Source organism: Coenobita brevimanus, chromosome 30, assembly GCF_032717465.1.
Source record: "Coenobita brevimanus isolate Jiangsu-jjx chromosome 30, ASM3271746v2, whole genome shotgun sequence".
NCBI classification, from domain to species: Eukaryota; Metazoa; Arthropoda; class Malacostraca; order Decapoda; family Coenobitidae; genus Coenobita; species Coenobita brevimanus.
The window spans coordinates 13,688,383-13,703,551 of record NC_136983.1 but is presented as its reverse complement, the minus strand read 5'-3'; the positions used below and the strand labels follow the sequence as shown (position 1 = coordinate 13,703,551).

Here is a 15,169-nt window from a genome sequence, read left to right as displayed (position 1 = left end):
AAACAAAGTCGTGCGTTGAAGAGCCTGTGTGCTAGCAAAAATTAAATGAAGCAAGTTACAAAGTAACTCTGTGTATTGCAAAACATGGAAAACCTTTCACTGATGGAAATAATGTAAAAGTTGCATTCCTCGATTGCTCTGAAGAGTTATTTGATGGCATGTCAAATAAGGATATTATCATCTCATGGATAAAAGACATGCCTGTCTCTGCTAGAACTGTAGAAAGATGCATTTCTGAAATGTCTGCCAGTGAAAGTGAACAACAAGCTTTTGCTTTAACAAATGCACCTGTGTTTAGCGTGGCCCTGGGTGAAAGCGTGAATATAAATGACATTCCCCACTTGGCTATCTTAGCCAGGTATAGTGACACAGAGATACACGAGGACCCGTGCTGTCTTAAACATATGCACGACACTACCAAGGGAGAGGATATAATGAAAACGTTCACTGACCATTTTGAGGACCGAGGTGTTGACATTAGAAAAATTTTTGCATGTACAACGGATGGTGCTCCTGCTATGGTAGGAAAAAGCAAGGGCTTTACCAAGGTACTTGATAAAACTGGGCACCCCGTCCTGAAATTGCACTGCATCATTCACCAAGACAATCTATGTGCCAAGATTTCAAACTCTGAACTCGAGAATGTGATGGTTACTGTAACAAAAAAAATGCATTTTCTTGGTGCACGCTCTGTTCTTACACACAGGCAGTTTCAGTCATTTCTTGAAGAGGTGGAAAGTGCATACCAAGATATACCCTTGTATAGCAGTGTCAGGATGTTAAGCTGTGGGAAGGTTTTGGATAGATTTGTGGAGTGCTTTGATGAAATTAAGATCTTTTTAAGGGGGTTCTCTTTTAGGAAAGGGTTGATGACGGCTATATTAAATTTCTGCAGTTGAAAACATTTCCTTGAGATCACTAAAATCATCGAAATATGGCAAGAACGCAATGAGAAATATATAATCAGATTGAAGGGATTAATCTCCGTTGGTTGGCACGAATTGTATTAATCATTTAGGACATAATCGAACCTGTTATGCCAGATATAACTTTGAACCTGTACACAGTCCATCAAAAAACCATCGTCCATGTGATGGACGGATTAAGAGAGAATACTGTTGAGATAAACTCTGGAACTAAGCATCAGGCATAGACACCTGGCAAAATTTAACAGGTACTTGGACGTAAGAGGAGGAGGAGGAGGAAAAGACGGTGGTGGTGGTGGAGCAGCCTTAACAGTGAGGCTCCATTAGTCGAAATGTGCACCCTGACAGTTCAATATCCTCGCTATCTCCGCTAAGGTGCCCACTGAATGTCGTCGGTGAACTCAATTAAGTTTCCCCTGAGGACGAACGGAGTGAAGGGAAATGGCGACGGGGATTGACTCCGTGAGCCTCTCTACTGATCTTGTTATTGTAGAGAGAAGGTGAAGGAAGATACGGGGAGGAAAGAGAAAGGGAGGCACTGAGAGAAGGGAGAAGGTAGAGGGTGGGGAGAGAGAAAAGTTTTAGAGTGACAGGGGTAGGGAGAAACAGCAGGGGGAAAGTAGAGGGAGGGAGAGAGAGAGTGGAAGATAGAGGGAGGAAGGGAGGGGGAGAAAGTGGAAAGGGTTATATAATGGTGCAGGCACCCCCACTGGTCTAGGCCAGTGAGGAGGGTGACTAAACACTCTGCAGATGAAAGACAAGATCTGTCAAAGGGTGAATAAGCAATTTATGCCAACTGCCATCGAGTAGGGTAGGTTGAGATCGTTGGCCTTGGTTGGCAATCCACCTAGGAGAAGGATAACTTTGAGGTAAAACCTGGATAGCCATAGTCAGGGATTCCATGCCCCTGTCCACAGGCTGGAGGTTAGTCCTCCTTTGACTTGGGAGGTTGAGGTGGGGTTTTCGTCCCCTCCCTTTAAAAATCAACCTCGCACATAACAAAAGAAGGAAGAGGTGCTATTTGCATAACCCTGACCCAGTTTTGCTGGGGGGTCCTCCCTCGGGTGCCGGACTGGCAGGGCATTTTGGGCCCTGCCATGCTGGTGTCCACCTAGGCGGTCACTGGGTAAAGCCTGCGGGACCCAAGCAACCGGATGATGGGGTGACTCCCTAGCTCAGACCCTTGTTTTGATTCACGTCGTGGTGGTGCAAAGGATGCCCAAGCCCAGGCTCGAAGCGCGACTTTAATCTTCGGAAGGCACTTTGGATGGGGCTTGGAATGTTCTAAACCTTTCAGAGGATGATCAGTTGCCTTTGCTGTCACGAGAATTGGAGCAAGTGGGGGTCAGCATAGTTGTAGTCTCTGAAGTGAGGCGACCCGGACGTGGTGAGATTAATTGAGATAGTAACACATACTACTGGTCTGGCTGTATAGTTGGTGCCCATCTTAGGGGTTTCGTTGTGGCAAGTTGCTGTTCACTTTGTCTCTTGTGTCAACAGGTATGCTGGTTGATGAGCATATAATGCTGGTGATAGTAAAGCACGCCTTGGAATTCACCTCTCGTATGGCAGTGTACGCTTCAACTGAGATAAGTGATCTTGAGGAGAAAGGGGAGAAAAGGGGTTGGGGCGAGGTAAAGAGAAGGAAGGGGGAAGAGGTAGAATGGGTCAGGAGAAAAAAGAGAGGCAACGAGGGGAGAGGATGGGTGAAGGGAGGGGGGGGAGATAAGAAGGCGAAAAGAAGGGAGAAATGGAAAGACGGGGTAGGGAAAGGAGAAAAATCGAGAGAAATTGATGAGGGGATGAGGGTTGTCTGACTATTTCACTTCCTGTCACAACGTTGATGGGTCCGAGAGCGACATTCTGGTAGGTGTGTGTGTGGTGAGGGCATTCAGTGTTGCCACATACAGTCACCACCATTGTGTCAACCTGTTCCATACTAGTGTTACCAGTATATGAGTTAATACACGTGTGTGGGTGGGGGGGATTCAGTGTTGCCACATGCAGTCAGCACCATTACGTCAATGTGTTCCCTACTAGTGTTACCAATATATGAGCTAATACACATGAACCCCTGAGTGTCAGAGGGACGAATGAGCCGACAGCAACTAATGATAGAAGCTATTATAATTTCTGCTCCTGAAATTATGCATGTCATTAACCAACCATACGCTTTTTTTTTTTTTTTTTTGCACGGTCGTGGACGAAGGTTTGCCTATTGTTTTAATGCGTTTACCTCCCAGTAAGGGCATGGTCGTCTCTGTCCTCGCTGGCGCATCATTTTAAAGAGAGCCACGTTTGAGCAAAGCAACATACGAAGCCTCTCTCAACCTAGGAATGTTAGACATGACAAAATGGGAATAAAAAAGAAATGAAATATTTATGGAACTTTACTTGATTTAATCTATAGAGAATTTAGTTAAAAAAAAATACACTGTATTGTTACATCACACTAACTTTTTGATCAATACACGGAACCTAAACGAGGGAAAAATGGTGAATCCTGACCTCTGACTCCGATGGTCAACCATTTCTACTGAGGACATAACTTGGAATCAACTCTTACCAACAATTTTTGTGATTTCTCGTACACGACTTTATGCTGACAGCGACACGAAGACTTTTTTTCACAGTATTTTTGTTAGTGTGGTTTCGCCATAAAGGATGACTGTTTTAATTTGTTCACCCTAACCTTCCAGAAATTTTGTAGATTTTGTAGCATAATTCCTGTAGTTCAGTGAGTAAAAATACTATGGCTCTACATCTTTTTTTTTTTTTTTTTCGTAAACATTGTTCGTGAACAGGATCACCTATCTATCTATTTATCTATTGCCAGACGCCTCAATCCCGTTTGGGGTGGCCACAAACAAATCGCCTCCAAGTCGCCCTGTCCCCCGCCATTTCACTGCCCTGCTCCCAACTCACACACCCCTCTCTCATATACCTCTCCACCCCATCCCTCCATCTCATCCTCGGCCTCCCCCTCCCTCTTCCCCCCTCCATCTCACTCACATACACTCTCTTCGTCAGTCTTTCACCCTCCATCCTCTCCACATGGCCAAACCACCTCAGTGTGTTTCTCATAACTCTTTCTATCACATCCACTTCAACACCACAACGCTCCTTTATATCCTCATTCGTCAGCCTGTCTCCCCATGTGACTCCACAGGCTCCTCTTAAATAACTCATTTCCACTGCTCTCACTCTTGACTTGTGTCCTTCCAACAACGTCCAAGCTTCACTTCCGTACATTAGAATTGGTATCACAATACTGTCATGTAGTAACTTTTTCACATCCATGCTCACTTCCCTGTTTCTTATCACTGCTTTCAAAGAACCAGCAACCTTTCTTCCCTGCTGTACCCTTTCAAGCACTTCACCCTCCAAACCTCCATCCTTACTCATCACACTACCCAAGTACTTAAACGTACTCACATTTTCCAATTCCTCACCATCCAACCTCGCTGTACATTCACTAACTTCACCTCTCTCAAAGACCATCACTTTACTCTTCCCTTCATTCACCTTTAGATTCCGTTTCTTACACACTCTCCCAAACTCATCCACCAAGCCTTGCAGCTCCCCTTCGTCTTCACTCAACAACACAGTATCATCTGCAAACAACAGTACAGGGAGTTTCCAAACACTATCCTCTCTCACCATGGCCACTCCAACATCCACTACCCTACCTTGTACCTCTTTTATTACCCCATCCATGTACAGATTGAACAACCATGGAGACATGACACATCCCTGTTTCAACCAAACTTTCAAAGAGAAAAATTCACTTAGTTCACCATCCACACGCACTGCAGCCTTTGCACCATCGTACATACTCTTCACAGCATTCAACAACTTCCCATCTACTCCATATATTCTTAACACTTTCCACAATCCTTGTCTATCCACCCTGTCATATGCTTTCTCCAAATCCATGAAAGCCGCATACAACTTCTTTCCCTTCTCTAGAAACTTTTCCACTAAAGATCTAAGAATGAATATCTGATCTACACAACCTCTTCCCTTCCTAAAGCCTCCCTGTTCTTCTCCACCTAATTTCTCTGTTCTTTCTGTAACTCTGTCAATAAGTATCCTACCGTACACTTTTCCTATTATACTAAGAAGACAAATGCCCCTATGATTACCACACACTTCTTTTTCCCCTTTTCCTTTGTACAAGGGAATAATTATACCTGACTTCCAATCCTCCGGGACTCTACCTTCCTCCCAGGCCAATCTGCACATCTTCCACATCCATTCTACTACTATCTCTCTCCCATGCTTCAGCATTTCGGGGCTTTCCCCGATTTAACTTTCTTCATTGCTTCCACAACTTCTATCCTACTGATGTCCTCCTGTCTTCTCACCTTCCTCCTTCTCCCAGCCATTCCCCAGCCACTTATACTCGCATTACTTCCATCCTCTACATTCAACAATTCCTTAAAGTGTTCTCTCCATCTGCTCACTTTTTCTCCCTTCTCCACTAGTAATCTACCATTTTTATCTTTCACTTCCCTTGCTAACTTCACTTCCACCCTGTCTTACTCTTTTCACCTCTTTCCTGAACATTTTCTTACAGTACCTCCACTTTACACTCAAATTCCTTCCAAATTCCTCATGCACTCTCTTCTTACTCTCTCTTACTAATCTTTTCACCTCTCTCTTTCTTTCTACATATAACTCTCTCTTCCGCCTCTCAACTTCTTCCACGCCCCTATTTCTCATTCATTCATTGTATGCTTTCTTCTTTTCTGCCACAGCCTGTTTCACCTCTTCAGTCCACCACGCTGTCCCTTGCACCCCCCTCCGTCTTCTCTTCCTTCCACACACCACATCACATGCTGCACATATTTCTTCTGTAAATATCCTACACACACCTTCCACGTCTCCCATCTGCTCCAATTCATATTTGCCCAATCGTTCCTCCACTTCTCTCTTATACTCTGCCTTTTTCTCATCCTCTTGTAACCTTTCCACTCTCCTGGCAACTACTCCTTCCTCTAGTATTCTAGTGTTATTCACCTGTAACACGTTAGCCTTGATGATAGGACAACGAGTCCTGGCATCAGAGGCTTACCGTATATTTGATAATATCAGGAGCATCAATATAGTTGTCTGATTCTTTTTCATCCGACATGATTAATGCCTGCAACTGTGGGTACTTTATCGTGTCGACAGAAACATATATATATATATATATATATATATATATATATATATATATATATATATATATATATATATATATATATATATTCCAACGACACTGTTTGCATTTTGCGCTGTACGTCCTACTGACACAGCATGCACTGAGATACATATTAGTTTCTTTTTTTTAAATAATTACTTCCCAGTGATCTTGTCTGTATTTTGCATTGTACTTCCTACTGACACAACCTGCATTGGGTTGCATTTCGATTTCTATTCTACCAGTCAATATCTCAAAGACAATCAAATCAAGGTTACTCCATCTTAAAAGTATTTGCCGTGCCTGGTATGAAGGTGGACAAGATGGAACTGCACAGGGACAGGCAGGGTGGGGTAGGAGAGATGACGGCAATTGTGTAAGGACTGACAGGTGACTGACAGATAGTTTAACAGGAGTTTAAGGGAACATTATTTGGAGGTGGGGGGCTTGGTGCTAAAGGCAGTGTGGCAACGTGTGTGGTGCCAAGTGTGGTAGTAATGCTTGTGGTGGTGGTGAATGATCAGGTGATGGTAAGTGTTCTTGTGGTACGTGTGGTGGTGGTGGCTATGGTGAGTGTGGTGGTGGTGGCTATGGTGAGTGTGGTGGTGGTGGTTGTGATGAGTATGGTGGTGGTGGTGGCTATGGTGAGTGTGGTGGTGGTGGTTGTGATGAGTATGGTGGTGGTGGTGGTGGTGGTGGTGGTGGTGGTGAGTGTGATGAGAGTGGTGGTGGTGGTTGTGGTGTACGGTGGTGGATGTGGTGGCGTGCGATGGTGGTTGTGGTGTGTTGTGGTGGTGGTGGTGAATGTTGTGTTGGTGGTGAATATGGTGACAATGGTAAGTATGGTGATCGTGGTGAGCATTGCTGTGGTGGTGAGTGTTGCTGTGGTGGTGAGTGTTGTTGTGGTGGCCAGGTGGTGTTGGTATGTTTGTGGTGGTGTGATGAATGAGTGCATTGGTGGTGGCGGTGGTGGTGGCGGTGGCGGATGGTGGTGAGTGTTATTATCGCCCGCCTTTAGAAGGCGGAGCGATATGTTTGGCTGCCTCTGTGTTGTGTGTGTGTGTGTGTGTGTGTGTGTGTGTGTGTGTGTGTGTGTGTGTGTGTGTGTGTGTGTGTGTTTCCATTATATCTCATTAACGGCTTGAGCTATCTACGTGAAACCTTCAGGGTATCAAGATATTGCCAAAATCTTGGCCGAGTTCGAAAAAGAGACACCCAGGATCAAGGTCAGGGTCACTAAAATGGCTGCCAAAGGTCAGCTAATTTTTATTACCGGCCTTAGGACCATTATATCTTATAAACGGCTTCAGCTATCATCATGAAACCTTCAGGGTGTCAAGATATGGCCAAAATCTTGGACTTGGCCAACAGCAGATTCTCGAGGGCGATTAGCATTCGGCTCCCGAATGATTTTCTTTCAGTATTGTGGTGGTGGTGGTAAGGGTGATGCTGCTAGGTCAGTACAGGGCGAGATGAAAAAATGGGTATTGTACTGTACTAGTATGTAAGGTCATTGGAGGTGAAAAGTATCTTTTAAAAGTGTGATGTGAAAGGAGGTGTGGTGGGTTGATGGTGGAGTAGGGCGAGGGTAATACTCTGTGAAAATAGATGCTGTAGATCTGCCAGTGAGGGCATACTGATAGTTCAGTTCAAACGCATATCCAGTTAGAAGAACAAGACCGCGAATGACACGAATATGAACAAGAACAAAAACTAAAACCTAACGAGAGCATAGATAAATGCCTGCCGACTACTCCAAGGTTAAAATGAGACATTAATTTTTGATATGTCAGTTTTCGCCAAGAACATGACCACCAATAATTGATTTTATTTTTGGGTCTTTATTTTAGTGCTGAAGAGGAACATGGGGGAAACTTGGGTTTCTGTATCAGCGAGTTGGATGTGCTAAATAGTGCACCACGTCTCTTACCAGTTACCAGAAGAAGTAATTGAACTGCAGCTGTTGTCCCTAGGCTACCAATTCCCTACATTACATTACATATTATTTTGGCAAACATCATGTGAATTTGCAATACTTTAGGGAAACTTATGCCACCAAATATGTGAAACGCTATCGTTATTAACGCTCCGGTGTAGAAAAAAGAGCACTCCATTCTCTTCCAGAACACAGTGAACTTGTTTATTCGGTTGGTACGAGGACACTAATGCGGAAAGAGAATGAAATAGTATACAGTTCTGTCCCATGAACCCGAATACGAATGCAACCTGGATCTAATATATAATTTGCAGGAAATGGATGAGGATTGGAGAGGTATGCAAGATGTGGCTTCATGCATAAACTATATCCAATGTTGTGCAGTGCATGGAGGTTGCAATCAGTGGTGGTCTAAAATACCCTTCGACGCACAATAATGCATTCCACCAGAGAACATCATTTTTACTACTTCTTCCTCTAGAAGCGTTATATTCTGATTTGGAGAGCAATTTATCCCTGTTTTTGGGCCAGTTCTATGTTGTACGCAAGACCAAGGGTGGGGATTCTTGCTGCGTAGCTGCTGATGTAGTGCACTGACGGAGGAACGTCAAGGGTGAGCCTTCGTGTTGTGTAGGTGCTGATGAAGTGCACTGACACAGAAAGATAAGGGTGGCCCTTCGTGCTGTTTAGCTACTGATGTAGTGGATTCATACAGGACGATCAGGGGTGGACCTTTGTGCTGTGTTGCTAATGATGTAGTACACTAACGCAGGAAGATCAAGAAAAAATATTCGTGCTGTGTAGCTACTGATGTGCACTGGTTTGGATAGAATGTTAGAGAGAGAGAGAGAGAGAGAGAGAGAGAGAGAGAGAGAGAGAGAGAGAGACATACATACATACATACAGACAGACAGACACAGACAGATAGATAATTAGAGAGAGAGAGAGAGAGAGAGAGAGAGAGAGAGAGAACATATAACCGCATATATACCACAGGCATGAGATGAGAGGACCACTATTTTAATGAGTTCACTGTAGGAAAGATTGAAGGGAGGGGGAGTAAACGGAGGGGGGGCACAGGGTAATGGAGCAAGGGAAGGTGAGGGAGATGGGAAATTAGGAGTAAACGAGGGTGAGAGGGAATACAGTGAGTGAAGATGAGTGCTGAGAGCTAGCAAGTATGGGGTAGTAAGTGATTTTTTTTTTTCTGCCCTCTTAATCAAAGACATTTGATGTAATGCCCATGTAATGAAAAGATCATTCTTAAATGTAACTTTGACCCATATGACTTTGACTTAACGTCATACTTAGTCAAGTACAGAACCAAACCGTCTTGGAGGCAGAATGGTGGTCAGGGTAAACTCTTCCTCTTAATGGTGAAGTGCGAGTAGCGAAAGGGCATCTCTAGTAAGTGTGCTGCAAATGAAAGTTGAAATGTTGTTGCTAATAGCTATTTTCCGTAAGCTAGTTTATTTTACATCATCTGCTTAACCCGCTGAGGTGCATATACGTGCAGGTATGCTAAGAACGTTCTACCAGAACTCACTTATAAGGTCAGCCACATTTTCGTTTTCGAGACTGTGGCCTCACACTTATGACATCCCCATCATTTTCTTTCTTAACACATCATGTACAGATACGTATTGTAAAGACCGGCTTGCACACGTCAGACAACGACAGGCAGCCCTACTGTACACGTCCAAACCATGTTCTACGGGTCCTGAAGGCCAGCGAATCTGTAGGGTCGATGACCATCGCTTCCTGCCACTGTAGATGTACCACGTTTCTCTCAGTCAACGATTATATATTAGAGAATATTGAGAAACAGAACAGGTAAAGTATCAGGTGGACTGTTTTGTTTGACGCTAAAATATGTGAAATAAATCGCCAGGAGGTAGAGGGAGGGTGGTGTTAACCTCCTAACCCCATGAGAAGGGTCACCTTAATGTGGTGTATTGTATTCCATGAACCATCTCCCTCAGGCAGAATTCACACTTAATGGAATTCTGAAGCGAGCTTCGAAAATGTAGCCCTTCCAGGAATGAGGATGGTGGCGATGACGTTTTTAATCCTTTCAGCCTGACGGTGCCATTTGAAATGTATTTTTGCTGGTACATTATAATTTAAACGTCAACTTGAGGAAGGCTGCTTGTTAGGGAAGAACTTAATAAGTGCTGTATCTAACCACTCGAATTAGAAATTATACAAAGCTTCTGGAACTGATAAGAATACACAAAAAAAATAGCTAAGTTATCAGAGAGAATTTGAACCTCATGTATGTTTTCTACCACATTTTTTTTTTTTTTTTTTTACGTGTCCGACTCTGGGCAAAGGCTCAGGGCCTATTTCTTGGGGGCAGTCACCTATCCCAAGGCCCAGTAGTCCTCCTACACCTCCACATGTCACCACTTCGGCGCTAACACCCACCGTCCATACTGAATAAATGCTAGGGATGTCTCATACAGGACTGGTGTACTGGTATTAGCGGGGGTACTTTTACAACATGTCGGCGGGTCATTTGGTAGATCAGGAAAGTCTGCTTTTTAGGAAATTCAAATCCTTGAACTGTTCCCTGCCTCAGCCGGGATTCGATCCTGGGTCCATTAGGACTGCAGGGCGCCTGTCTACCGATTCAGCCACCGCCTGGAGGCTTGTGGAACTTATGCAGGCAGATTTATAGTTTCAAATAACCCTCTTACCGCCAGAGATCCTCCTTACATGAACAGAAGCATGTTATACTACTAGCATGGGTAATGAAAATACGTCATCAGAGTGAAGGTCTGGGACCAACACGTAAATGCAAGATGCTGGGACTTGAGTTTTAACCTATCATTGCCATGAGTACAATATAAGAAAGTTTGTGCAATAAATTTGCATAAATTCGAGTTCTGTGTGGTTACAGTCTCAGAAAAATCGTGTGCCACATCCACCACACACAATATCAGAGTATAGTAATATCACATTTAAAAAGTTTGCCAACACTTTGATTTCTTCTTATCTTAGTGACAGGAAAATAAGAGTAAAAGTAGATGATGTATATTCGAGTTTCCACTCAATTAACGCCGGCGTGCCGCAGGGATCAGTTCTGGCGCCAACCCTATTTCTGGTTCATATTAATGATCTTTTATCTGTCACTCACAATCCCATTCACTCATATGCAGATGACTCAACACTACATAGTTCATTCACACTCAGACATCCATTTACAAAGTCTAATATCTCTACCTCTCAACTCAATACAGCCATCTCCATAAATCAAGATCTATCTACAATCAGTGAATGGGGACAAAACAACCTTGTCTCTTTTAATGCTAGTAAAACTAAATATATACAGTTTACTAATAGACAGATATTGCCAGATTCGTACATTACCTTCAGTGCTACTAATATTCCCATCTCCAAAAGTATTGAAATTCTTGGTGTCTCACTTAACAGTGCCCTCAGCTGGACCTCTCATGTCAGATCACTTGCTAAAACCGCCTCAAGGAAACTTGGATTATTGTACAGAGTCCGTAACTTCTTCGCCGATGAGCAGTTAGCTATAATTTATAAGAGTCATGTGCGCTCTCAGCTTGAATATTGCTCACCCTTGTGGAATGGTTGTGGAGAGGTTGCATTAAGACAACTAGACAAAATTCAGAATAAAGCTGTTAGAATCATTAACAACCCTGCCATTACATATAAACTACCTTCCCTGCAAGTAAGAAGGAATGTTGCCTCCCTTGCATTATTTTACAGATATTTTTTTGGCAAATGCTCAGACGAAGTTGCGTCCATGGTGCCACCTCTCCAAGCCTACCCTCGTGCTACACGGGCATCTGGTAGCGCTCATGACTGGAATGTCACTCAACCATATTGCAGAACTTCTGCCTATCAGAATTCTTTCATTCCCCGAACTGTATCTCTCTGGAACTCACTTCCCCAGAGTTGTTTTCCTCCAAATTTCAACCTACAGCTGTTCAAGTCTAACTGTTACAGATATTTTATGAACAGAGGACACCAGTAATCTGGTGTATGGATTATTTTTTTTCTCCATTTGTTTTTCCTTCCTCCGTTCTGTTATTTAAAAAAAATATATATATATATGACGAACATTTGAAGCACAATAAAGAGAATATGAAGGGAATGATATTTGACGATTGCAAAGGAATGTGTAGTATGAAAGGCAGGACATAGGCAAACTTTTGCTCGTGATGGGATAACATCTACTACACGTATAAGGACCTGTTACATCTACAACAGAGCTCTCTGGCACATCTTCAACGGAAATCATAACTCTATTGCACTTATCGTACAAATATTCCTTTATGTGACTTGTCACTCGTGAAACAGTCTGTGCTTCCCAGCACCTCCTATCTCTTAACGTAGTAGGTCCAAACGTCTTGAAATGAACGGTTATAAAATTTAGTTTCCTTTTTGTCCAGGTTTCTTTCGGACAGACAAAGGTACAGGGTCTAACCCTCGGGATCTTTCATTTTTTAGTTTACATACATGAGAAATATCGCACCATATTTACAATGTATACCTGAACATTTTAATACATCTTCCACATAAAATTTAAGGACTGAGACTAACAAACAGACGAACCAACCAGCTCCATATGGTCTATCTATCTATCTTTCTATCAATAGCCAAGTGCCTCCATCCCGTAGGAGGTGGCCACACACAAAATCGCCACTATGTTGCCCTGTCCCCTGCCATTTCGCTGCACTCCCTCCAACATACTTCCCCCTCTCTCATATATGTCCGTACTTAATCCCTCCAACTCATCCCACTATCTCAAATGGTAGTCATATATTAACAGGAAGGACATAAATGAGAGAAAGTGTAACTCGTCAAGTGTTATATCGTTCCTCAAAAAAACAATTGACATTTACAATGACCGTGCGTTTATTAGTGAATCGGATCCCTGTGCCAAAACCAACTAAGGAGCTGTGACAAAGTACACCAAATGAGTAACGCTAGGTAACAATTACCACACGCGCAGCTTTGGGTGTAATTTGTTAGATAAATAGCACTTAACCACATATCAAGTTGTGTGTCTCAGCTTGATTTAATCACGCTTGTTCTAATGCTGTCCGCAACAAGGAGAGGGCCTATAAAAGGTACCGGAGCCAACCCACCCCTCAATTACATTTTTTATATGTTTCTGCCCTGAATCGTGCTAAGTCTGTTCTTCGCTCTGCTAAAAATAATTTCAGCCGTCCTAGATGCTCTCAACTCTCCAACCCGAATTCTTCCCACTCTTTCTGGCACCTTGCCAAAAACCTTTCTAACAACTTTACCCCATCATCCTTCCCTCCTCTTCTCTAGGCTCATGGCTCTGTAGCTACTTCTTCTACAGATAAAGCAGATCTCTTCGCTCAGACTTTCTCCTCCAATTCCACCTTAGACGATTCCAGTGCTGTTCCTCCATCACTTCCCCCTTCTGACTTCCTCATGGCTGACATTAAAATTTCTTCAGCTGATGTATTTTCTGCCATCACAGGCCTCAATACTAATAAGGCATATGGGCCTGATGGAGTCCCTCCTGTTGTTCTCAAGAACTGTGCTTCTGTGTTCATACCCTGCCTAGGCAAACACTATCACCTTTGTCTATCAACTTGTACATTCCTTCTTGCTGGAAATTTGCTCTCATTCAGCCAGTCCCAAAGAAGGGTGACTATTTCCAACCCTATAACTATCGTCCAATTGCTTTAACATCCTGTATCTCAAAAGTTTTCGAGTCAATTCTTAATAGAAAAATTTTAAAGTATCTCTCCTATCACAACCTTCATTCTGATCGTAGTATGGGTTCCGGTTGGGACGCTCCACTGGCGATCTTCTCACCTATCTTTCAGACTTCTGGTCATCCTCCTTTCGGGACTTTGGCGAAAGCTTTGCCATTGCACTTGACATCTCCAAGGCTTTCGATCGAGTCTGGCATAAATCTTTAATTTCCAGGCTGCCCTTTTACGGTTGCTATCCTTCTATCTGTGCCTTCATCTATAGCTTCCTTTCTCGTCGTTCTTTAGCCTCTGTTGTAGACGGCCATCGTTTTTCTCCCAGATCTATCAACAGTGGTGTTCCTCAGGGCTCTGTCCTATCACCAACTCTCTTCCTTTTATTCATCAATGACCTCCTAAGCTGTACATCTAACCCTATCCAGTCATATGCTGATGACTTTACCCTTCACCTTTCCATTCGGTTCTCAGAGCGTCCATCTCAGCAGTTACTTCAGCAAACAAGGGATGAGGCTATGGCACACCTAATGTCTGACTTGGCTCGCGTCTCTGACTGGGGTAAAAATAATCTGGTTGTTTTTAATGCGTCAAAGACTCAGTTTTTACATCTATCAACCCAACATAATCTTCCACAGGTATACCCACTAATGTTTAATAATATTCAGCTTAATCCTGCATCATCCTTGAACATGCTTGGGGTTTCATTTACTCGGGACTTATCTTGGAAAGATCATATTACATCTCTTGTAAAATCTGCTTCCAAGAGATAAAGTGTGCTAAGCCGACTCCGTTCCTTCTTTGCCCCTGCACAATTGTTGACTCTATACAGGGGTTTTATCCGGCCCTGTTTAGAGTACAACTCTCATGTGTGGGGAGGCTCCCCACATAGAGCGGGTGGAGTCTCATTAACTCTCCTCTTCATACTGACTCCCTTCAACCTCTCTCTCTTCGTTGCACTGTTGCATCTTTATCTCTTTTCTATCGCTACTTCCATGGTCACTGCTCCTCTGAACTGTCTGCGTGCATTACTCCACCTCTATGACGGGCGCGTAGCACCCGTCTAGCAGCAAACTCTCATCCCTTTTCTGTTCAACTCTCTAATGCAAGAGTTAACGGTTACTCCCAGTCCTTCATTTATGCAACAGGTCAACTCTGGAACTGTCTCCGTCTCTCTGTATTTCCTGCTTCCTATGATCTCCAGTCTTTCAAACACAGTGTGTCCAGGCATCTCGAAATGATCGGATCTTGAATTTGGTCCTCTCTTGTATTTTGTTTTTCTCTTGGAGGGAACAATAACTGCCGGCTAGTGGCCTTTGGTTCCTTCCTCCTCGCATAAAGAAAAGAAAAAAAGCTGTCTCCTCAGAGGCTACATGTCATCCACCACATAAGCAGTGTG

General features: G+C 43.4%; 1 protein-coding gene across 1 annotated transcript in view; it reads left to right on the top strand.

Annotated features, from left to right (window-relative positions):
* The first annotated feature begins 239 nt into the window (after positions 1 to 239).
* Positions 240 to 15,169, top strand: part of LOC145395239 (uncharacterized) — a 65,099-nt gene continuing 50,169 nt past the window's right edge. The window contains exons 1-3 of the mRNA XM_080268929.1: positions 240 to 548; positions 1,844 to 1,850; positions 2,427 to 2,560. Coding sequence (XP_080125055.1) covers positions 240 to 548; positions 1,844 to 1,850; positions 2,427 to 2,560 — 450 coding nt within the window. The remainder of the gene's footprint in view (positions 549 to 1,843; positions 1,851 to 2,426; positions 2,561 to 15,169) is intronic.